A 26,713-nucleotide genomic window follows, 5' to 3' on the forward strand; every position below is an offset into this window, starting at 1 on the left:
AGATCTCGATCTCAATCAAGAGATATCGATTTCGATATCTATTGAGAGATATCGATCTCGATATCTATTGAGAGGTATCAATCTCGATATCTATTGAGAGATGTCGATATATAGATATTGATCTCAATATCAAGAGATATAGATATTGATCTCAATATTGAGAGATATCGATCTCGATATCTATTGAGAGATCTCGACATCGAGAGATATCGATCTCGACATCGAGAGATATCGATCTCGACATCGAGAGATATAGATATCGATCTCAATATCGAGAGATATAGATATCGATCTCAATATCGAGAGATATAGATATCGATCGTAATATCAAGAGATATCGATCCCGATATCTATTGAGAGATATCGATCTCGATATCTATTGAGAGATATCGATCTCGATATCTATTGAGAGATATCGATATATAGATATTGATCTCAATATCAAGAGATATAGATATCGATCTCGATATCTATTGAGAGATCTCGACATCGAGAGATATCGATCTCGACATCGAGAGATATAGATATCAATCTCAATATCGAGGGATATAGATATCGATCTCAATATCGAGAGATATAGATATCGATCGTAATATCAAGAGATATCGATCTCGATATCGAGAGATATAGATCTCGATCGTAATATCAAGAGATATCGATCTCGATATCTATTGAGAGATATCAATCTCGATATCTATTGAGAGATATCGATATATAGATATTGATCTCAATATCAAGAGATATAGATATCGATCTCAATATTGAGAGATATCTATCTCGATATCTATTGAGAGATCTCGACATCGAGAGATATCGATCTCGACATCGAGAGATATAGATATCGATCTCAATATCGAGAGATATAGATATCGATCGTAATATCGAGAGATATAGATATCGATCGTAATATAAAGAGATATCGATCTCAATATCTATTGAGAGATATCGATCTCGATATCTATTGAGAGATATCAATCTCGATATCTATTGAGAGATATCGATATATAGATATTGATCTCAATATCAAGAGATATAGATATCGATCTCAATATTGAGAGATATCGATCTCGATATCTATTGAGAGATCTCGACATCGAGAGATATCGATCTCGACATCGAGAGATATAGATATCGATCTCAATATCGAGAGATATAGATATCGATCTCAATATCGAGAGATATAGATATCGATCGTAATATCAAGCGATGTCGATCTCGATATCTATTGAGAGATATCGATCTCGATATCTATTGAGAGATATCAATCTCGATATCTATTGAGAGATATCGATATATAGTTATTGATCTCAATATCAAGAGATATAGATATCGATCTCAATATTGAGAGATATCGATCTCGATATCTATTGAGAGATCTCGACATCGAGAGATATCGATCTCGACATCGAGAGATATAGATATCGATCTCAATATCGAGAGATATAGATATCGATCTCAATATCAAGAGATATCGATCTCGATATCTATTGAGAGATCTCGATCTCGATATCTATTGAGAGATCAATCAATCAATCAATCAATGTTTATTTATATAGCCCTAAATCACAAGTGTCTCAAAGGGCTGTACAAGCCACAACGACATCCTCGGTACAGAGCCCACATATCAATCTCGATATCTATTGAGAGATCTCGATATCTATTGAGAGATATCGATCTCGATATCTATTGAGAGATATCGATCTCGATGTCTATTGAAAGATATCGATCTCGAGAGATATCGATCTCAATATCTATTGAGAGATCTCGACATCGAGCGATATCGATCTCGACATCGAGAGATATAGATATCGATCGTAATATCGAGAGATATAGATATCGATCTCGATATCTATTGAGAGATCTCGATCTCGATATATATTGAGAGATCTCGATCTCGATATCTATTGAGAGATCTCGATCTCGATATCTATTGAGAGATATCGATCTCGATATCTATTGAGAGATATCGATCTCGATGTCTATTGAAAGATATCGATCTCGAGAGATATCGATCTCAATATCTATTGAGAGATCTCGACATCGAGCGATATCGATCTCGACATCGAGAGATATAGATATCGATCGTAATATCGAGAGATATAGATATCGATCTCGATATCTATTGAGAGATCTCGATCTCGATATATATTGAGAGATCTCGATCTCGATATCTATTGAGAGATCTCGATCTCGATATCTATTGAGAGATATCGATCTCGATATCTATTGAGAGATATCGATCTCGATGTCTATTGAAAGATATCGATCTCGAGAGATATCGATCTCAATATCTATTGAGAGATCTCGACATCGAGCGATATCGATCTCGACATCGAGAGATATAGATATCGATCGTAATATCGAGAGATATAGATATCGATCTCGATATCTATTGAGAGATCTCGATCTCGATATATATTGAGAGATCTCGATCTCGATATCTATTGAGAGATCTCGATCTCGATATCTATTGAGAGATATCGATCTCGATATCTATTGAGAGATATCGATCTCGATGTCTATTGAAAGATATCGATCTCGAGAGATATCGATCTCAATATCTATTGAGAGATCTCGACATCGAGCGATATCGATCTCGACATCGAGAGATATAGATATCGATCGTAATATCGAGAGATATAGATATCATGGTGGTTTCTCGATCTCAATAGATATCGAGATCGAGAAACCACCATGAACCAGCAAGTAGCCTGCTAGCCAACAAAGAAAGAAACAAGCACAAATTGGGCCCATTATGATTTACTTTTGTGCACGGCCAAATAAAAAAAAGTTAGGTCTCGTTGTCTAATTAATCAATTGGTACAGTTTGTTTGTACTGCTGAAGATGGTGGTGTTGACTAAAAAGACAACATCCTTCCTCCAGAGGGACAGTGTTTGGAATACAAGTGGCGAGCGGCAGCGTGGAGAGGATCATCACGCCACGTGTGGTGCCAACGCTCGGACGGCTTGAACGTCACAGGTGAGTTGTTCTTACTTCTGCACACCACACACCCGTTTTTAAACCCGGAAGCGTGTGGCTCTGCGTGTCTGAATCTTGATTTTGTACAAAAGCCAAAAGCAGTGAAGTTGTCACGTTGTGTAAATGGTCAATAAAACGAGAATACAACAAATCCTTTTCAACTTATATTCAAGTGAATAGACTGCAAAGACAAGATATTTCATGTTCACACTGACAAACTTTCTTATTTTTTGGCAAAGATTAGCTCATTTGGAAGTTGATGCAAAAAAAGCTGGCACAAGTGGCAAAAAAGAGTGAGAAAGTTGAGGAATGCTCATAAAAAGACGTGTTTGGAACATCCCACAGGTGAACAGGCTAATTGGGAACAGGTGGGTGCCATGATTGGGTATAAAAGTAGATTCCATGAAATGCTCAGTCGTTCACAAACAAGGACGGGGCGAGGGTCACCACTTTGTCAACAAATGCCTGAGCAAATTGTTTAAGAACAACATTTCTCAACCAAATACGTGCCTGGACACATGAGGACTTTAAATATGACCAATGTATGATCCTGTGACTACTTGGTATCGGATCCATACCTAAATGTGTGGAATCATCCAAAACTAGAGATGTCCGATAATATCAGCCTGAAATTGTAGGTATCGTTTTTTTTATTATCGGTATCGTTTTTTTTTTTTTTTTTTTAATTAAATCAACATAAAAAACACAAGATACACATACAATTAGTGCACCAACCCAAAAAACCTCCCTCCCCCCATTTACACAAAAGGGTTGTTTCTTTCTGTTATTAATATTGTGGTTCCTACATTATACATCAATATATATCAATACAGTTGTGCTGCCCTCGATATGTAGAAATATCTTGGCTTTACCCTAACACCTTTTCTTGATCAAACACTCTGAAAAACGTCTTGTCCACAGGTTTATTGACCCAAAAAAGGGTAAAACTGAAAGCATACCAGCAGAAAGGATGCTTACATTACAGACATGCACACACAGCCTTATTACACACACACAATCCCATTACGATAAAACGTGCATTATGCTGTGTATTGAACTTAAATGGACAAATAAATGCCACAAAATATGTAATATAAGTGCTTTATAGCAAACTAGCTTACTATGCTAACATTCACTTCACTGTATGAATTCCGAAAATTAGCATGACTGACTTTTGGCCATAAAACGTCCCAAATTACACCACAACCAACAAATAATACAACTCAATCAAATATTAGCATACTACTCAACAATACATACCGATGATACTTTGTTTGGCATGAGATTCGAGCAGATGAAAACGTTTGCGATCGTCACTGAACTAGCTTAAAGTCTACTTGAAAGGAACTCCTTGTTGTGCCCCGCTATCATGGACATTACTGTAAACTAGGCAATGCTGCCTCCTGTTGTCTAAAGGAGGAAGTGCACCTCACTGTTGAATTCCAAAGTGAACTTAAACACTGGTTTTACATATATTATTAATAAATTCAACAAACAAGACAGAACAACAGTCTGCAAGGGATACAGTCCGTAAGCACACATGATTGTGCGTGCTGCTGCTCCACTAATAGTACTAACCTTTAACAGTTAATTTGACTCATTTTCATTCATTGCTAGTTTCTATGTAACTGTTTTTATATTGTTTTACTTTCTTTTTTATTCAAGAAAATGTTTTTAATTTATTTATCTTATTTTACTAATTTTTTTTAAAAAAAAGTACCTTATCTTCACCATACATGGCTGTCCAAATTAGGCATAATAATGTGTTAATTCCACGACTGCATATATCGGTTGATATCGGTATCGGTAATTAAAGAGTTGGACAATATCGGAATATCGGATATCGGCAAAAAGCCATTATCGGACATCCCTATCCAAAAGTAATGTCAAGTATGAAAGAAGAGAAGAATAAGTGATTATTACATTTGAACAGAAGTGTAGATAGAACATGTTCAAACAGAAAATACCATACCATACCATACCAACTTTATTTATAAAGCCCTTTAAAAACAACCACAGTTGAAAAACAAAGGGCTGTACACCACAAAGAAATAAAGGCAAAGGACAGACTAAAAAATAAAATTTAAAACAGAAGTAAAATACACATTAAAAAAGCAAATACAAAATTACCCTAAGAACAATTTTGTTAGATAAAAAGCAGTTAAAAAAGTTAAAAGTTAAAAACAGTTTAAAATCTCATGCTGGGTTAAAAGCCAGTGAATAAAAATGGGTTTTAAGAAGGGTCTTAAAAATAGCCAAAGAAGGGGCCTGTCTCACATGAAGTGGAAGATCATTCCAGAGTTTGGGGCCCGCAACAGAGAAGGCTCTGTCCCCCCTGAGCTTACGCTTGGATTTGGGTACCTCCAGGATCAGCTGATCAGCTGACCTGAGGGACCGGGTGGGGGCATAGAGGTGGAGCAGCTCAGAGAGGTAAGGTGGGGCAAGACCATGTAAGGATTTAAAAACAAGTAAGATAATTTTAAAATGGACTCTAAAAGACACAGGCAGCCAGTGGAGGGAGGCTAAAACAGGAGTAATGTGCTCTCTTTTTCTTGTGTTTGTTAAAAGTCGGGCAGCTGCATTTTGGACCAGCTGCAGACGTGAGAGGGAGGACTGACTAATTCCAAAATATAAAGCGTTACAGTAATCCAGCCGAGATGTAATAAAGGCATGGATTACTGTCTCAAACTGTTGCCTAGAAAGAAGGTTTTTAACCTTAACCAGCTGACGTAAATAAAAAAAGCTGGCTTTCACCACTGTGCCAATCTGACGGTCCAATTTAAAATCACTGTCAATACGAAAACCCAGGTTGGTGATCATGGGCTTAACGTACAAAGCCAAGGGGCCAAAGTCAACAGGGGGAAGCTCACAGGTACCACCAGGTCCAAACACTATTACTTCTGTCTTCTTTTCATTGAAGTTTAAGAAGTTTAGGGCCATCCAGGCCTTGATGTCATCAAGACAGGCAAGTAATGGCTGTATTGAAGAGGCATGATTTTTCTTTAACGGAAAATACATTTGTGTGTCATCAGCGTAACAATGAAAACAAATACCATGCTTTCTTAGGATTGAGCCCAGGGGAAGTAAATAAATAGAAAAGAGCAGTGGTCCTAAAACTGAGCCCTGTGGGACCCCACATGTTAAGGGAGCAACAGAAGATTCAGAACCAGCAACATTTACAGAGAAGGTCCTGTTAGTCAAATATGACTTCAGCCAACTCAGGGCAGTACCACAGATGCCCACTTGATGTTGTAGGCGGCTAATTAAAATATTATGGTCCACCGTATCAAATGCTGCTGTTAGATCGAGTAAAACTAAAATCACATGATCACCTAAGTCTGTTGCTCGAAAGATGTCATTAAAAACCCTTACTAATGCTGACTCGGTACTATGGAGGGGTTTAAACCCAGACTGAAAGACTTCTAAAATATCAGAGTCCTCTAAAAAAGTGTTTAACTGGGTAAAAACAATCTTCTCCAAGATTTTTGAGAGAAAAGGCAGCTTAGAAATGGGTCTAAAATGGGCTAAAACTGAACTGTCCAGACCAGGTTTCTTTAAAAGTGGTTGAACCACGGCGTGTTTAAAACTGGTAGGAACCACACCAGAAAACAAACTGCTATTTAAAATGTTAAGAACAGGCTGCCCTATACAAGAAAACACTTCTTTAAAAAATGTAGGAGGGACAGCATCATGGGGGGAACCTGAGGGCTTCATATGATTAGTTAACTCTTGTAACTGCCGCAGAGTCACTTGCTCAAACTGATTAAAAACAGCAGAGTAGTTAAACGGGACAGAAGGGTCAGAGGTCGGAACAGAGATGAGAGCCCTCGTTGTGGCAATCTTATCAATAAAATACTTTAAAAAGGCATTGCACAATTTATATAAGCAGATATTAACAGTAAATGAACAAGTAGATTAATAATAATTGTTTACAGTTTGTCCCTCATAATGTGTACAAAATAATAGGTGTATAAATGACACAATATGTTACTGCAGACTAATTAGGAGTCTTTGTTTGTTTACTTACTACTAAAAGACAAGTTGTCTAGTATGTTCAAGATTTTATTTAAATGACAATAATAAACATATGTTTCATGTACTCTAACATTTTTTGTTCAAATAAAGACAATAATGACATTTTTTGTGGTCCCCTTTATTTAGAAAAGTATGGAAAAGTATCAAAATGTATCGAAATACATTTTGGTACCGGTACAAAGTATAAAAATGGTGTGTAGTATTAGTGGTGATCTACTAAGACTGTGTGTACAACTGATAACAAGTACAAAAGTATCGGAATACATTTTGGTTTCTAATGTTACGTTCCGACCTCTGACTTTTTAAATGATGGTTTGACAGGCGGCTGCCCGGCAACGACACAACCGCTGGCTGACAGATCATGTGACCCGGCCTGCACCAAACCTCGATCTTTTTGTACCGAGGTGAGTTTGATGTCGAAGAGCCTTTTGTCAGCCAGAATTCCGCCTGCCAGCTAATTGACTGACAAGAGCTGTGCTAGGAATATTTCCATTGATTTGTGCCAACATCAAGCGCATAAAATGTTGCTCTATAGAACATTACGATTCCATCATCTTTACTACTATGTTCAACGCAGGAAGTAAACAAATCCGTTCTGCTTCTTGACGTGAGGACGATCCAAATAAACTGAAGTCCAAGGCCCCTTCTACACTAAGCCGGATAAGGTTATCCAGGGTAAATCCCACCTAATGCCTGGTTCACACCAACGGCGCTTGCCGCGCTTTAAAACGGCGAGCAAAGCGTCGTCATTTCCGTCAATTTTTCCACGAATATCCCGATCGCCGAAGTAATGTTATGCTTTGATACGCTCTGATACGAATTCTTTCCCGCTTTGTTACCGTTCCTCATAGAGATGTCCGATAATATCGGCCTGCCGATATTATCGGCCGATATATGCTTTAAAATGTAATATCGGAAATTATCGGTATCGTTTTTTTTATTATCGGTATCGTTTTTTATTTTTTTTATTTTTTATTTTTTATTAAATCAACATAAAAAACACAAGATACACTTACAATTAGTGCATTATCGGCCGATATATGCTTTAAAATATAATATAGGAAATTATCGGTATCGTTTTTTTTATTATTGGTATCGTTTTTTTTTGTGTTTTTTTTTATTAAATCAACATAAAAAACACAAGATACACTTACAATTAGTGCATTATCGGCCGATATATGCTTTAAAATGTAATATCGGAAATTATCGGTATCGTTTTTTTTATTATCGGTATCGTTTTTATTTTTTTTTATTTTTATTTTTTTATTAAATGAACATAAAAAACACAAGATACACTTACAATTAGTGCATTATCGGCCGATATATGCTTTAAAATATAATATAGGAAATTATCGGTATCGTTTTTTTTATTATCGGTATCGTTTTTTTTTGTGGGTTTTTTTTATTAAATCAACATAAAAAACACAAGATACACTTACAATTAGTGCATTATCGGCCGATATATGCTTTAAAATGTAATATCGGAAATTATCGGTATCGTTTTTTTTATTATCGGTATCGTTTTTTTTAATTATTTTTTTTAATTAAATCAACATAAAAAACACAAGATACACTTACAATTAGTGCACCAACCCAAAAAACCTCCCTCCCCCCATTTCTTTCTGTTATCAATATTCTGGTTCCTACATGATATATCAATATATATCAATACAGTCTGCAAGGGATACAGTCCGTAAGCACACATGATTGTGCGTGCTGCTGCTCCACTAATAGTACTAACCTTTAACACTTAATTTTACTAATTTTCATTCATTACTAGTTTCTATGTAACTGTTTTTATATTGTTGTACTTTCTTTTTTATTCAAGAAAATGTTTTTAATTTATTTATCTTATTTTACTAATTTTTGTAAAAAGTACCTTATCTTCACCATACCTGGTTGTCCAAATTAGGCATAATAATGTGTTAATTCCACGACTGTATATATCGGTTGATATCGGTATCGGTTGATATTGGTATCGGTAATTAAAGAGTTGGACAATATCGGAATATCGGATATCGGCAAAAAGCCATTATCGGACATCCCTAGTTCCTCACGATTTGATGCCGCTTCGATCCCGCTTTGATACGCTTTAAATCACGCTTTGATACGTTTTATTACGCTTTATTGAACTTTATTACGCTTTGATGCGATTATTATTTTGTGAATTTGATGAATAAATTGCGTGCGCACACATAATATAATAAAAAAGAGAAATATGACAAAAAAATAAGAAAAAAATGTGAAAAACTCAGTATACTAAGTTTTACCCACATTATTTTAGATTTATCTATTTATTTGATTTCTCTTTTTGTTTTATTATATACAAGATAAAACACATAATGTAATAAAAAAGAGAAATATGATAAACAAGTAAAAAAAAATGTGAAAAACTCAGTATACTAAGTTTTCCCCACATTTTTTAGATTGATATATTTATTTGATTTCTCTTTTTGTTTTATTATATACAAGATAAAACACATAATGTAATAAAAAAGAGAAATATGATAAACAAATAAGTAAAAAAAATGTGAAAAACTCAGTATACTAAGTTTTACCCACATTTTTTAGATTTATCTATTTATTTGATTTCTCTTTTAGTTTTATTATATACAAGATAAAACACATAATGTAATAAAAAAGAGAAATACGATAAACAAATAAGTTAAGAAAAAAGTGAAAAACTCAGTATACTATTTATTTGATTTCTCTTTTTGTTTTATTATATACAAGATTAAACACATAATGTAATAAAAAAGAAAAATATGATAAACAAATAAGTTAAAAAAAATGTGAAAAACTCAGTATACTAAGTTTTACCCACATTTTTTATATTTATCTATTTATTTGATTTCTCTTTTTGTTTTATTATATACAAGATAAAACACATAATGTAATAAAAGAGAAATATGATAAACAAGTAAAAAAAATTTTTGAAAAACTCAGTATACTATTTATTTGATTTCTCTTTTTGTTTTATTATATACAAGATAAAACACATAATGTAATAAAAAAGAGAAATATGATAAACAAATAAGTAAAAAAAAAATGTGGAAAAACTCAGTATACTAAGTTTTCCCCACATTTTTTAGATGTATCTATTTGATTTCTCTTTTTGTTTTATTATATACAAGATAAAACACATATTGTAATAAAAAAGAGAAATATGATAAACAAATAAGTTAAAAAAAATGTGAAAAACTCAGTATACTAAGTTTCCCCCACATTTTTTAGATTTATCTATTTATTTGATTTCTCTTTTTGTTTTACTATATACAAGATAAAACACACAATGTAATGAAAAAGAGAAATATGATAAACAAATAAGTAAAAAAAAATGTGAAAAACTCAGTATACTATTTATTTGATTTCTCTTTTTGTTTTATTATATACAAGATTAAACACATAATGTAATAAAAAAGAAAAATATGATAAACAAATAAGTTAAAAAAAAATGTGGAAAAACTCAGTATACTGTTTTCCCCACATTTTTTAGATTGATATATTTATTTGATTTCTCTTTTTGTTTTATTATATACAAGATAAAACACATAATGTAATAAAAAAGAGAAATATGATAAACAAATAAGTAAAAAAAATGTGAAAAACTCAGTATACTAAGTTTTACCCACATTTTTTAGATTTATCTATTTATTTGATTTCTCTTTTTGTTTTATTATATACAAGATAAAACACATAATGTAATAAAAAAGAGAAATATGATAAACAAATAAGTAAAAAAAAATGTGAAAAACTCAGTATACTAATTTTTCCCCACATTTTTTAGATTCATCTATTTATTTGATTTCTCTTTTTGTTTTATTATATACAAGATAAAACACATAATGTAATAAAAAAGGGAAATATGATAAACAAATAAGTAAAAAAAAATGTGGAAAAACTCAGTATACTAAGTTTTCCCCACATTTTTTAGATGTATCTATTTGATTTCTCTTTTTGTTTTATTATATACAAGATAAAACACATATTGTAATAAAAAAGAGAAATATGATAAACAAATAAGTTTAAAAAAATATGAAAAACTCAGTATACTATTTATTTGATTTCTCTTTTTGTTTTATTATATACAAGATAAAACACATAATGTAATAAAAAAGAGAAATATGATAAACAAATAAGTAAAAAAAAATGTGAAAAACTCAGTATACTAAGTTTTACCCACATTTTTTAGATTGATCTATTTATTTGATTTCTCTTTTTGTTTTATCATATACAAGATAAAACACATAATGTAATAAAATAGAGAAATATGATAAACAAATAAGTAAAAAAAAATGTGAAAAACTCAGTATACTAATTTTTCCCCACATTTTTTAGATTCATCTATTTATTTGATTTCTCTTTTTGTTTTATTATATACAAGATAAAACACATAATGTAATAAAAAAGGGAAATATGATAAACAAATAAGTTAAAAAAAATGTGGAAAAACTTAGTATACTAAGTTTTCCCCACATTTTTTTAGATGTATCTATTTGATTTCTCTTTTTGTTTGATTATATACAAGATAAAACACATATTGTAATAAAAAAGAGAAATATGATAAACAAATAAGTTAAAAAAAATGTGAAAAACTCAGTATACTAAGTTTCCCCCACATTTTTTAGATTTATCTATTTATTTGATTTCTCTTTTTGTTTTACTATATACAAGATAAAACACATAATGTAATAAAAAAGAGAAATATGATAAACAAATAAGTAAAAAAAAATGTGAAAAACTCAGCATACTATTTATTTGATTTCTCTTTTTGTTTTATTTTATACAAGATTAAACACATAATGTAATAAAAAAGAAAAATATGATAAACAAATAAGTAAAAAAAAAAGTGAAAAACTCAGTATACTGTTTTCCACACATTTTTTATATTCATTTATTTTTTCAATTCCTCTTTTTTTTCCGTTATATTATGTTTTATATCTTCATTTCTTTTATTTCTTTGTCATCTTAATAAATATCTATCTTTCATTTATTATGCTAGTTGACAATAATAAAAGGCATTTCTTTTAAACGTAACATATTCTCTTTATTATTAAGGAAGACGCTTTGTCACGCTTTGATACGCTCTCGGCGCTTTATTCCATTCTTGACAGAGCGCCGAATTTTTTTAAACCGTTTAAAAAATTTTGGCGAACTTGCCGCATGTCCCGCTTCACTACAAGCTTTCCCACCATCCATTACGACCCTCACGCTTTAATCACGCTTTGTTACGCTTTAACGCCGCTTTGCATGCCTCTTTAAAGCGCCGTCAAAGCGCCGTTGGTGTGAACCTAGCATAACCTTATCCGTGTCCACACACAACAATGCCACCGTTTAAGACCCCAATAACTGATAGTCTGCTTTGCCAGTCCAAATGCATTCGCTATTTTTCGTAGTCTCCCCCTGTCCACGGGAGCCCGCATTGTCGTTGTCTCTCCTTCGACAAACGGACAAAGTTTTTCACTAAGTAGAATCACAGCTGACCTGGACATTGGAAAGTTCTCTTGCCGTTCCTCCGGCCCAACACACTCGGTGACAAACATATCCCACCGGGCTGCCGTTCTTCCAGGCCTTATCCAAAACGATCGCTCAACATTGCTATGTTGCTGTCTGAAATGTGTTGTATCCCAAATAGCTGCAATTGCCCGTTTCCTTCTCTTAAGGCAGACCTGGGCAAATTAAGGCCCGGGGGCCGCATGCGGCCCATTAAGCTTTTCAATCTGGCCCGCCGGACATTTACCAAATTATTTTTTTTAGATCTTTAAGATCGAAACTGTCATTAGGATGTGCAGTGATGTTTTCAAATTACCGAAAGTTTTGAACTATACAAAGTATTTCAATGGTTGGAATCTGCGCTTTTGGATGATATACTAGTTACTATGGTCATTTAATTAGTTACTATGGTCGTCTAAGTCAGTGGTCCCCAACCACCGGGCCGCGGCCCGGTACCGGTCCGCGGACCGATTGGTACCGGGCCGCACAAGAAATTTAAATTTTTTTTAATTTATTTTTTTTTTTTTTTTAATGAAATCAACATAAAAACACAATATATACATTATATATCAATATATATCAATACAGTCTGCAGGGATACAGTCCGTAAGCACACATGATTGTATTTATTTATGTAAAAAAAAAAAAAAAAATAAAGTTTTTTTTTTTTTTTTTTTTTAACCCCCCCCCCCTTCACCGGTCCGTGGGACAAATTTTCAAGCGTTGACCGGTCCGCAGCTACACAAAGGTTGGGGACCACTGGTCTAAGTCACAGCAGCTCAGACGAGGGACCAATCACTGTGGGTGGGGAGCGTTTCCACCGAGTGTCAGCCTGAAATGCGGGTGTCAGGGACAGACGCGGAAGGATATTTTTACAACAAAGTTCTGCAAGAAAAGGGATATTATAACAGATTGTAGGTGTTTTTGTTTTTTTTTTTACCCTTGGCGTTCATATTTTGCTGTTTGTTGCGTTTTTGTTGGGTTTCGCTTAATTGTAAAATATGTGGATGGAGAGGGGGTGTGACGTTCATATGTTGTCAATATTCAGTGTTTTATCCTTCATAGTTAATTTTGTAAATCCCACATTCTTTATTTTCGTGTACATTCTGGGTGTCTCATTCAGTTAAAAAAAATCCGTTTTTTAAAGCGGTCTGTCATAACGTTTTTAGCATTCAATCAGACATTATTGTGAGGTTTTGTATTAGTGTTCCTAAAAATAGATATACCGGCCCCCAGACACATTTTTTTCTCTAAATTTGGCCCCCGAGTCAAAATAATTTACCAGGCCTGTCTTAAGGTATTGATTGTTGCGATACAGGCGGGGAAGAAGTAGACGGCACAGATGCAGTGACGACGTTTAGCTCTACTTATTTATATACAATATTATGAAGTGTGAAACTAACCCAAAATGTGAATGTGTGCGACTATGTGTAGTGATTATATGTCGAGTGTTACTGGGAGTGTTGAGCGAGGTGCGGAAGTCCAAGAGGGGAAAGGCAAGCTCTTAGATCCAGGGACAGGCAGGAGGTCAGGGGCAAGAGCGAGGCGTCAAAAGTCCGTGTCCAGGCGGGAGGTCGAGATCCAAAAGGGCAGCCAAGGTTTTTTTTGATCGATTGAAACTTTTATTATTAGATTGCACAGTGCAGTACATATTCCATACAATTGACCACTAAATGGTAGCACCCGAATAATTTTTTCAACTTGTTTAAGTCGGGGTCCAGGTTAATCAATTCATGGTAACCAGGGAACCAGAGGGGATACGGGGAGACGAGACACACAACTCGTAACCAGGGAACGAAGGAATGCTGCTGGAACGACACAGGAACACGATGCAAATGAACATGGAGGACGAAAAACACAGAGAGAGCTATACGTGTCGGCTTACTGTACGGGAACAGGTAGCTACGTTCTGGCCCGGAACGCAGGTTTGCTCTGGCTTAAGAAGCACAGGGAACTCCTCAGCGACAGGTGTGTTGAGTGCTGATTGATTGCAGCTGCGCCGGTGTGATTTCCAAAAGCGTCTGTACATGTACAAGAAGGAGAAACACTGGCATGTCTGGATGATTCGCCTCCATCTTTCTAGTGGTTGCTGCCGAGTTACCGAACGGGTTGTTATGAAGCTGGCTGTGCTTTCTGACGTCACTTCCTGTGTGGGGGGCCCGGTCTTTCTGGCGTCACTTCCTCTCCGAACTCCGTTGGTAAACGATCAATGAGTCCATACAAAGCTAAGAGCCGGGGATTCAAGAAATACACGGCGCACTTACCCGTGTAAACAATTGTCCGAGGAGGGGAACCTAAAACGGTGACTTAGTGTGGCTGACACGAGGCTTAGGTTAAATAATTATTTGTTTAAGGGGTTACCCGGCTTAGTGTAGACATGGCCTAATTGTTGACTACGCCAGGGCTTGTGAGAAAAGGTGACAAAGTCAAGCTGTAGGGCGATGTGGGAACGGTGTGGGGACGGTATGGCGCCTTTGGGTGAGTGGCCGTTCCAGCAACCTGAGGGTTTCTGGTTCAATCCCCACCTTCTACCATCCTCGTCACGTCCGTTGTGTCCTTGAGCAAGACACTTCACCCTTGCTCCTGATGGGTGGTGGTTAGGGTCTTGCATGGCGTGTGTGAATGTGTGTGTGAATGGGTGAATGTGGAAATAGTGTCAAAGCGCTTTGAGTACCTTGAAGGTAGAAAAGCGCTATACATGTATAACCCATTTACCATTTATTTAGTTCTGGTTCGTGTGACGGACTTCCTGTTTGTGTCAGGCGGGAGTGTGTGGCTGTGACGAAGGCTACACGGAAGTCATGACGTCCGACGGCCTACTGGACCAGTGCACCCTCATCCCAGTGCTGGAGATTCCCAGCGCCGACGACAACAAAGCAGACGTAAAAACCATCCGAGCCTTCAACCCCACCCAGCCGGCGGTCAGCCCGCCTGGCAGAGTGGGACGCACCTGGTTTCTGCAGCCCTTCGGTCCAGGTAAACACGGGAGACACATCAAGAAACACAATATTGCCGATGAAATAGACTGAGACTTCCTGTTTTTGTCAGTCAAATTTGAACTTTACAGTACAGATAAGAATGACATTTTCTTGCAATAGCGCATGGTAGTGCAGGATAAAAGAGCAATAAGGTGCAGATATAAATAAATAGATTACTGTACAGATAAATATATTGCACTTTTGCATGTGTGTCAGGTTCAAACACTGATGACATCTATTAAACAAGACAAGAAGCAAGGAATTAAACAGACAGAATTAAATTTGCCTCAATGAGGAGAGCGCGTACACCTGTACCCTTGCACAGTGTTCCACCACGCTCCGACGAAAGATTGTACGCCTCTTTTATTTGGACTTTCCCTGATTACATGGCAACAGCCGTTTCTAAAGGGAGGGGGTCGTAAACAGCCGCTGCCTTTGGTTACAAAACAGTTCAAAGAAAAGGTGCCTGGAGGGAGGTCAGGCCCTGCCTCCTCTCCGCTTTGTAGATCTCGGGTCAAGATAAAATCTTCCTGTGGATTACAATAGATCAAAGAAACCGACGCCTTCATGTCGCTTCCCACCGTACACAGTGGAGTTTTACAAGCCTTTTGATTGGTAGGATCAAAGACAGCTTTTGTCCTCTCGCAGGGCGCGCTGGACTCAATGTAACACAAAGTTTTGTGATAACTTAGATATTATTCTGACAATATGCATCCAGGTTTATGGATGTATGTTATTGTCTTTATATTCCAGCCAGTTAATCCATTTTTGTGGGGGAATTGAGGGGATTATTATGATGCGTTCAAGAGTCTCGCGGCCTGAGGGAAGAAGCTGTTACAGAACCTGGAGGTTCTGCTACGGAGGCTGCGGAACCTCTTTCTAGAGTCCAGCAGTGAAAACAGTCCTTGGTGGGGGTGGGAGGAGTCTCTGCAGATTTTCTGAGCCCTGGTCAGGCAGCGGCTTTTTTGCGATCTCCTGGGTAGAGTCCTGATGATCTTTTCCGCCGTCCTCACCACTCTCTGCAGAGACTTCCAGTCTGAGGCACTGGCTTCCAGTCTGAGGCATGTTGCGTTCTGACCAGCTCTCCCTCCAATGGGGAATTCAAATTGCTAGTCTCTCCCAGATTCTTTGAATGACACATAAGCTGGAGTTAAATTGATCACCAGGCAGTAGTTGGTATTTTGTTGTTTATTGTCAAAGCTTTGAAGACAAACGTGAGACTCGATCCAGTACACAAGCGTTCCCTCGCCCAGTCTAGATCGGTCTCCCCTCAAACCCACGGAAGTGCTGTCTTCTTCCCCCTCCTCCCCTTCCCCCTCCTCACCTCCTGTCTCCCAGCCCAGCACCGCTTTGTGCCCTCTGCAGATTTTCTGAGCCCTGGTCAGGCAGCGGCTTTTTTGCGATCTCCTGGGTAGAGTCCTGATGATCTTTTCCGCCGTCCTCACCACTCTCTGCAGAGACTTCCAGTCTGAGGCACTGGCTTCCAGTCTGAGGCATGTTGCGTTCTGACCAGCTCTCCCTCCAATGGGGAATTCAAATTGCTAGTCTCTCCCAGATTCTTTGAATGACACATAAGCTGGAGTTAAATTGATCACCAGGCAGTAGTTGGTATTTTGTTGTTTATTGTCAAAGCTTTGAAGACAAACGTGAGACTCGATCCAGTACACAAGCGTTCCCTCGCCCAGTCTAGATCGGTCTCCCCTCAAACCCACGGAAGTGCTGTCTTCTTCCCCCTCCTCACCTCCTGTCTCCCAGCCCAGCACCGCTTTGTGCCCTTATCTCAGGAATGTTACGGGAGTCTCAACAGAGAGATAATTTTCAACGCTCTGACTCGAATGCAAGCACTTTGTACCAGACGAGACATTAGCTGATGAAAATATGACTATAGGAGTTAGACAAGAAGTAACACTTAAATATGGATATATGTAAAAGATCTGGTTCCATCAGGCACAAATGGTCAGCAATTGTAAAGGAAATCCTCCTTACCACGGAGCTCTGCTGCCCCCTCCTGTTGGGAAGGAGCAAGAACAGTAAACATGTGTTGTATTGTGTTTGCAGATGGCAAGTTGAAGACGTGGGTGTACGGAGTAGCAGCAGGAGTGTTTGTGCTGCTCGTCTTCATCATCTCCATGACCTACTTAGCATGGTAATCATCACACCGCCGACTAATTACACGACTCCTCTAATTAGGTTGTTTTCTCGCAGCAAAGCAAATACACAATTAGCGAAGTGAAAACCGCGTTCCCTCGCCATACCTGATTCTAAATGACTCTCTTCCCTCAATTATCCGAGATGTAGTCGATTTCTTTGTTTATGGCCTCCACACAGCTTCCACACACACTTATTAAAAAAAAAAACTACCTTCGCTCTGAAAAACGGTGTAATTTTCAACTAAAATGGGTACCGCATCTCATGAAACCACTTCATGCTAAAGCTGAGCTAAACAGTTTCGCTCAGTAGCTACACGGCAAAGAAGGTCTCTAACGATTTACCGTGGATTTCGTCAAACAAAAAACATGAAAACAAATGCCGTTGTAATCTAACAGCATTATGCTAGCAAAGTTAGCCTGGCTACGTAGCAATGAGCATGTACAACATATGCATAGAACAATATTGGAGACAGCAAACAAGTAAATAAAAAGTATATATTGTGTACCTAACACATTAATAGGCGTTGTTTGAGTAAGAGATTAATAAATAACTTTATGCTTCTCTACTTGTAAATCAAAGGCACTACTCCTAATATGCAGGATACCTGAAATGAGGAAATTTGACCACAAGATGGTGCTGTGTGTACAAACAATGACTCAAACATAACAGCACCATCTTGTGGTCAGATTTGCTCATTGTATTAAAGTGAATATATATACAATTTGATGTATATTTACATTAACTGTTGAAGTAATATATATTATATTATATTATATTATATTATATTATATTATATTACATTACATTACATTACTCACACTAGTGTTGTCCCGATACCAATGTATTTCAATACTTTTCGATACTTTTCTAAATAAAGGGGACCACAAACAATTGCATTATTGGCTTTACTTTAACAAAAAATCTTAGGGTACATTAAACATCCATCCATCCATTTTCTACCGCTTGTCCCTTTTTGCTCAGCTGCATGAAACACATGTTTCTTATTGCAAGTTTGTCCTTAAATAAAATAGTGGACATACTAGACAACTTGTCTTTTAGTAGTAAGTAAACAAACAAAGACTGTGTCATTTATACACCTTTTATTTTGTACACATTATGAGGGACAAACTGTAAAAAATGATTATTAATCTATTTGTTTATTTACTGTTAATATCTGCTTATTTTCTGTTTTAACATGTTCTATCTACACTTCTGTGTACCGGACCGGACCTTTTTAGAGGCGGTATAGTACGGAGTATGATTCATTAGTATCGCGGTACTATACCAATACCAGTATACTGTACAACCTTAATATATACACACCCAATATATAAAGTATATTTACTTTGCCTCGTTTTTTTGGACTTGACCTCCTCCTGGCACTGCAGTCCCGTATAATGACGCTCGCTTGTAGTGGCCTTGTGGTTAGAGTGTAAGGCCTGAGATCGGTAGGTCATGAGTTTAAATCCCGGCCAAGTCATACCAAAGCGCAATCCTGACCATAAAAGGAGAATTTTGTGTGTAAGTGTCTGGATAACAACTGCGCTAAGTCCTAACTTTAAATGTTGGCGTTGGGCTGAACATGTAGTCTCTTCTCAAGGGTAGGGCTATCACTTTTGCATTCCAAAGTCCCAATTAGGGCCTCTTTCCTACGAGAAGTGATCCGATCCACCTGAGAATATCAAGCTAAGGGGCCTTATCTTATTACGTGCTCAAACTGAAATACCACTATTTACTTCAACTTGGTGGTTTGCTTTCTCCAAGATTAATATAAACGTTCACCCTATGCTAAACATAATATGAGTTATGAGTTCACTTCACGTACAACACGCTGGTCTCATCACCTTTTAGCAGGGTTTTTTAAATTTTTGTGTGTGGTTTTTCGCCTGATTTACCGTATTTCTTTGAATTGGCGCCGGGAATATGGTATTCGCATGCCTCGAATTACAGCCGGGTCAAACTTGTTTCGCAAAATAATTAGCGCATGCTTGGCACTTCCGCCGGGTCAAATATGAGTCATTAAATGACTCCTGCCTCCTGGTGGTAGAGGGCGCTAGTGATCGTTCTTGCGACTGCTGGTACTGCAGAAGACCCGTGCAGCAGAAGAAGACAACCGGCAGCAAGAGTGTGCAGCCATTGTTTGCTTGGACTTTTACCATGGAGGATTACATATCTAAAATAAAACAGTTTTCTAAACTGGACTTTCAATCGAAGCAGGAGGTAATAATTAAAGGAATATCTCCATCGAGACAGAGAGACTTTTAAAACTGAAGAAAAATAAGGAAGACTTCTATATCAATGCTTTTCTTCAAAAGGAGCTGGCATGGACTCATTTATACCTAAAGGTAAGACAATAATAAAAAATTTTTTATTAAATGTGCTTTTCATGATAAGGTAAGCGCCGGAGTGAGAAGAGGTTTTAAAATAATTAGCGCATGCTTAACCATCCCGCAGGCTTCTGGTAAGCGCCGGAGTGACAGGAGGTTTTAAATTAATTAGCGCCCCTGCGGCTATTCAAGGAAATACGGTAGTTTTAATGCCATTTGTGTGTTTAAAATTAGGACTGATATTTATTTGGCACTGAAACAACTACCGTCATTTCCGGACTATAAGCCGCTACTTTTTCCCCTCGTTCTGGTCCCTGCGGCTTATACAAGGGTGCGGCTTATTTACGGCCTGTTCTTCTCCGACACCGACGAAGAGGATTTCGCTGGTTTTAGTACGCAGAAGGAAGACGATGACACAATGATTAAAGACTGACTTTTCATATACCGGTAGGCTGGTTATTTTGATAACGTACAGGCGAGCACTTTGTATTACTTTGCACCGTTGTATTATTTGTACTCTGCACGAATGCTGTTCGCCATGTCAAAGATGTGAAAGTTTGATTGAATGATTGAAAGATTTATTGTTAATAAATGGGACGCTTTGCGTTCCCAAACAGTCATCTCTGTCCCGACAATCCCCTCCGTGGTAGCAGGAACCCCTATATACTACGCTAATTACACATCAAAACCCTGCGGCTTATAGTCGGGTGCGGCTTATATATGGAGCAATCTGTATTTTCCCCTAAATTTAGCTGGTGCGGCTTATAGTCAGGTGCGGCTTATAGTCCGGAAATTACGGTATATGTCACACCTTTTTGTTGTACAAATTCAGACCTACAACATTTTAAAAGGTAAAAACAAGACAAAGTTACCTGTTATCTCCATCATCATCATTTAGAACATTATACTTCACTTAATTTCATTTTCTTCACCAAACGACCAGCAAAGACTTATTACTCATTACTTATTTATTATTTATTACTCATTACTCAAGTCTTCTTGCTGACCGTTTGGACTCAATGTTTTGTCTGACTTTCATCATCATCATCATCATCATTTTATGTTTTGTTTCCTTTCTCCACCTTCACCACATTTTCTGCTCAGTCGTTCTGCTTCTTGTCTTTGCCGCGAGCCAAAGTCCGAGTCCCACCCAGCTGGGCTTTACTGGATGGATCTAAACGTCTGCACGGTGCCTCACATCTGTCCTGCCTGCCAGAAACTAGAAAAACAAGAGTTTCTGCAGCTCAGCCAAGTCCACAATCAACAACAACAACAACAACAACAACAACAACAACAACAAGCGCTAACATGCCCACCAGCTCACATTGAAACGCTCATCACTTAGCTTCACACCTGTTCTCCATCCTAACCACGTGCACCCTGTGACCTGTCAGACCCATGTAGTCCTTTCATTCCATGGCATCCTGGAGGTAAGTTCTCCATCAACAAGCTTTTATTGTGGAAAGCACACTTCCTGTGTGTCCCATTTACTCGCAAATCAACCACCGGGCAGTCCATGAAGACGGCAGAAAAACAAGCGCAAAAAGTAAAATAAGACTAATTGTAATGGTTGTTGGTGAATTCCGGTTGACCAGCCTGGTCCAGCTCCTGCTTCCGTTCCACGCGGGGCTTGAACCTGGATCATACACATGCCAGTCCAGAGCCCTAGGCACCGAGCTGTCACATTAGTGTCCAGCGCAACCACTTCAAAGTAGCTCTTAATGTGTAAAAAGTGAGGTAGCTCTTCAGGTTTCAGGGAGTGAGGTTAACCGTCGTACACAGTGGCTTAGCTGCCCGCACTGGCTGGCCTGAGGTAGCCCTTCAGGTGTCCTGGAGTGAGGTCACTCTTGAGGTGTTCTGGAGTGAGATAGCCCTTCAGGTGTCCTGGAGTGAGGTAGCCCTTCAGGTGTCCTGGAGTGAGGTCACTCTTGAGGTGTTCTGGAGTGAGGTAGCCCTTCAGGTGTCCTGGAGTGAGGTAGCCCTTCAGGTGTCCTGGAGTGAGGTAGCCCTTCAGGTGTCCTGGAGTGAGGTCACTCTTGAGGTGTTCTGGAGTGAGGTAGCCCTTCAGGTGTCCTGGAGTGAGGTCACTCTTGAGGTGTTCTGGAGTGAGGTAGCCCTTCAGGTGTCCTGGAGTGAGGTAGCCCTTCAGGTGTCCTGGAGTGAGGTCACTCTTGAGGTGTTCTGGAGTGAGGTAGCCCTTCAGGTGTCCTGGAGTGAGGTAGCCCTTCAGGTGTCCTGGAGTGAGGTCACTCTTGAGGTGTTCTGGAGTGAGGTAGCCCTTCAGGTGTCCTGGAGTGAGGTAGCCCTTCAGGTGTCCTGGAGTGAGGTCACTCTTGAGGTGTTCTGGAGTGAGGTAGCCCTTCAGGTGTCCTGGAGTGAGGTCACTCTTGAGGTGTTCTGGAGTGAGGTAGCCCTTCAGGTGTCCTGGAGTGAGGTAGCCCTTCAGGTGTCCTGGAGTGAGGTCACTCTTGAGGTGTTCTGGAGTGAGGTAGCCCTTCAGGTGTCCTGGAGTGAGGTAGCCCTTCAGGTGTCCTGGAGTGAGGTCACTCTTGAGGTGTTCTGGAGTGAGGTAGCCCTTCAGGTGTCCTGGAGTGAGGTAGCCCTTGAGGTGTCCTGGAGTGAGGTAGCCCTTGAGGTGTCCTGGAGTGAGGTAGCCCTTGAGGTGTCCTGGAGTGAGGTAGCCCTTGATGTGTCCTGGAGTGAGGTCGCCCTTAAGGTGTCAGAGGGTGAGGTTTACCGACATACTGTATACAGTGGCTTAGCCGCACTGTCTGGCCTACAGTTGCTGTTTAGGTGTAGGAAGTGAGGTAGCTGTTCAGGTTTCAGGGAGTGAGGTTTACCGTCGTAGAAAGTGGCTTAGCCACAGTGTCTGGCCTACAGTTGATGTTAAGATGTAGAAGGTGAGGTAGCTCTTGGGGTGTCCTGGAGTGAGGTAGCCTTTGTTTGTTTGAGACTTTTATTAGTAGGTTGCACAGTGAAGTACATATTCCGTACAATTGACCACTAAATGGTAACACCCGAATAAGTTTTTCAACTTGTTTAAGTCGGGGTCCACTTAAATTGATTCATGATACAGATATATACTATCATATATACTATCATCATAATACAGTCATCACACAAGATAATCACATTGAATTATTTACATTATTTACAATCGGGGGGGGGGGGGGTAGGATATTGACAGCAAGTAGTGGACATAGAGAGAGAGAGAGCGAGAGAGAGAGAGAGAGAGAGAGAGAGAGAGAGAGAGAGAGAGAGAGAGAGATCAGAAGGCATAAGAAAAAGTATCTGCATTTGATTGTTTACATTTGATTATTAACAATCCGGGGAGAGTGATAGTTTAGGGTTGTAGCTGCCTGGAGGTGAACTTTTATTGCGGTTTTGAAGGAGGATAGAGATGCCCTTTCTTTTATACCTGTTGGGAGCGCATTCCACATTGATGTGGCATAGAACGAGAATGAGTTAAGACCTTTGTTAGTTCAGAATCTGGGTTTAACGTGGTTAGTGGAGCTCCCCCTGGTGTTGTGGTTATGGCGGTCATTTACGTTAAGGAAGTAGTTTGACATGTACTTCGGTATCAGGGAGGTGTAGTGGATTTTATAGACTAGGCTCAGTGCAAGTTTTTTAACTCTGTCCTCCACCTTGAGCCAACCCACTTTAGAGAAGTGGGTAGGAGTGAGGTGGGATCTGGGGTGGAGGTCTAGAAGCAATCTGACTAGCTTGTTCTGGGATGTTTGGAGTTTAGATTTGAGGGTTTTGGAGGTGCTAGGGTACCAGGAGGTGCATGCGTAATGGAAAAAGGGTTGAACGAGAGTTCCCGCCAGAATCCTCATGGTGCTTTTGTTGACCAGAGAGGAGATTCTGTAGAGAAATCTCGTTCGTTGGTTGACCTTTTTGATTACCTTGGTTGCCATTTTATCACAGGAAAGGTTAGCCTCTAGAATGGAACCTAGGTAGGTGACCTCATCTTTCCTGGTGATAACAATGTCACCCACTTTTATAGTGAAGTCATTGACTTTCTTAAGGTTGATGTGGGACCCAGTAGCTCTTCAGGTTTCAGGGAGTGAGGTTAACCATCGTACACAGTGGCTTAGCCGCCCGCACTGGCTGGCCTGAGGTAGCCCTTCAGGTGTCCTGGAGTGAGGTCACTCTTGAGGTGTCCTGGAGTGAGGTAGCCCTTCAGGTGTCCTGGAGTGAGGTCACTCTTGAGGTGTCCTGGAGTGAGGTAGCCCTTCAGGTGTCCTGGAGTGAGGTCACTCTTGAGGTGTCCTGGAGTGAGGTAGCCCTTCAGGTGTCCTGGAGTGAGGTCACTCTTGAGGTGTCCTGGAGTGAGGTAGCCCTTCAGGTGTCCTGGAGTGAGGTCGCTCTTGAGGTGTCAGAGGGTGAGGTTTACCGACATATACAGTTGCTTAGCCGCACTGTCTGGCCTAAAGTAGCTCTTAATGTGTAAAAAGTGAGGTAGCTCTGCAGGTTTCTGGGAGTGAGGTTTACCGTCGTACACAGTGGCTTAGCTGCCCGCACTGGCTGGCCTGAGGTAGCCCTTCAGGTGTCCTGGAGTGAGGGCGCTCTTGAGGTGTCCTGGAGTGAGGTCGCTCTTGAGGTGTCCTGGAGTGAGGTAGCCTTTCAGGTGTCCTGGAGTGAGGTAGCCCTTGAGGTGTCCTGGAGTGAGGTTGCTCTTGAGGTGTCCTGGAGTGAGGTCACTCTTGAGGTGTCCTGGAGTGAGGTCGCTCTTGAGGTGTCCTGGAGTGAGGTCGCTCTTGAGGTGTCAGAGGGTGAGGTTTACCGACATATACAGTTGCTTAGCCGCACTGTCTGGCCTAAAGTAGCTCTTAATTTGTAAAAAGTGAGGTAGCTCTGCAGGTTTCTGGGAGTGAGGTTTACCGTCGTACACAGTGGCTTAGCTGCCCGCACTGGCTGGCCTGAGGTAGCCCTTCAGGTGTCCTGGAGTGAGGTAGCCCTTCAGGTGTCCTGGAGTGAGGTAGCCCTTCAGGTGTCCTGGAGTGAGGGCGCTCTTGAGGTGTTCTGGAGTGAGGTCGCTCTTGAGGTGTCCTGGAGTGAGGTCGCTCTTGAGGTGTTCTGGAGTGAGGTCGCTCTTGAGGTGTCCTGGAGTGAGGTCGCACTTGAGGTGTCCTGGAGTGAGGTCGCTCTTGAGTTGTCCTGGAGTGAGGTCGCTCTTGAGGTGTCCTGGAGTGAGGTCGCACTTGAGGTGTCCTGGAGTGAGGTCGCACTTGAGGTGTCCTGGAGTGAGGTCGCTCTTGAGGTGTCCTGGAGTGAGGTCGCTCTTGAGTTGTCCTGGAGTGAGGTCGCTCTTGAGGTGTCCTGGAGTGAGGTCGCTCTTGAGTTGTCCTGGAGTGAGGTCGCTCTTGAGGTGTCCTGGAGTGAGGTAGCCCTTGAGGTGTCCTGGAGTGAGGTAGCCCTTGAGGTGTCCTGGAGTGAGGTCGCTCTTGAGGTGTGCTGGAGTGAGGTCGCTTTTGAGGTGTCCTGGAGTGAGGTCGCTTTTGAGGTGTCCTGGAGTGAGGTCGCTCTTGAGGTGTCCTGGAGTGAGGTAGCCCTTGAGGAGTTCTGGAGTGAGGTCGCTCTTGAGGTGTCCTGGAGTGAGGTCGCTCTTGAGGTGTCCTAGAGTGAGGTCGCTCTTGATGTGTCCTGGAGTGAGGTCGCTCCTGAGGTGTTCTGGAGTGAGGTAGCTCCTGAGGTGTTCTGGAGTGAGGTCGCTCTTGAGTTGTCCTGGAGTGAGGTCGCTCTTGAGTTGTCCTGGAGTGAGGTCGCTCTTGAGGTGTCCTGGAGTGAGGTCGCTCTTGAGTTGTCCTGGAGTGAGGTCGCTCTTGAGGTGTCCTGGAGTGAGGTCGCTCTTGAGGTGTCCTGGAGTGAGGTAGCCCTTGAGGTGTCCTGGAGTGAGGTAGCCCTTGAGGTGTCCTGGAGTGAGGTCGCTCTTGAGGTGTCCTGGAGTGAGGTAGCCCTTGACGTGTCCTGGAGTGAGGTAGCCCTTGAGGTGTCCTGGAGTGAGGTCGCTCTTGAGGTGTCCTGGAGTGAGGTCGCTCTTGAGGTGTCCTGGAGTGAGGTCGCTCTTGAGGTGTTCTGGAGTGAGGTCTCTCTTGAGGTGTCCTGGAGTGAGGTAGCTCCTGAGGTATTCTGGAGTGAGGTAGCTCCTGAGGTGTTCTGGAGTGAGGTAGCTCCTGAGGTGTTCTGGAGTGAGGTCGCTCTTGAGTTGTCCTGGAGTGAGGTCGCTCTTGAGGTGTCCTGGAGTGAGGTCGCTCTTGAGGTGTCCTGGAGTGAGGTCGCTCTTGAGTTGTCCTGGAGTGAGGTCGCTCTTGAGGTGTCCTGGAGTGAGGTCGCACTTGAGGTGTCCTGGAGTGAGGTCGCACTTGAGTTGTCCTGGAGTGAGGTCGCTCTTGAGGTGTCCTGGAGTGACGTCGCACTTGAGGTGTCCTGGAGTGAGGTCGCACTTGAGGTGTCCTGGAGTGAGGTCGCTCTTGAGGTGTCCTGGAGTGAGGTCGCACTTGAGGTGTCCTGGAGTGAGGTCGCTCTTGAGGTGTCCTGGAGTGAGGTCGCACTTGAGGTGTCCTGGAGTGAGGTCGCCCTTAAGGTGTCAGAGGGTGAGGTTTACTGACATACTGTATACAGTGGCTTAGCCGCACTGTCTGGCCTACAGTTGCTGTTTAGGTGTAGGAAGTGAGGTAGCTGTTCATGGTACTCATCTACTAGTTTGTGGAAGTACATAAGCTGTAGCTATGATATTGTAGTACAAG

At 40.2% G+C, this 26,713-nt stretch overlaps 1 protein-coding gene across 1 annotated transcript in view; it reads left to right on the top strand.

Annotated features, from left to right (window-relative positions):
- LOC133636393 (thrombospondin type-1 domain-containing protein 7A-like) overlaps positions 1–26,713 on the top strand; it is a 162,426-nt gene that overhangs the window by 133,556 nt on the left and 2,157 nt on the right. The window contains 4 exon segments of the mRNA XM_062030385.1: positions 2,885–2,980; positions 7,337–7,419; positions 15,271–15,484; positions 17,545–17,632. Of these exon segments, the coding sequence (XP_061886369.1) occupies positions 2,885–2,980; positions 7,337–7,419; positions 15,271–15,484; positions 17,545–17,632 (481 nt within the window).

This window comes from Entelurus aequoreus, linkage group LG20, assembly GCF_033978785.1.
Source record: "Entelurus aequoreus isolate RoL-2023_Sb linkage group LG20, RoL_Eaeq_v1.1, whole genome shotgun sequence".
Taxonomy (NCBI): Eukaryota; Metazoa; Chordata; class Actinopteri; order Syngnathiformes; family Syngnathidae; genus Entelurus; species Entelurus aequoreus.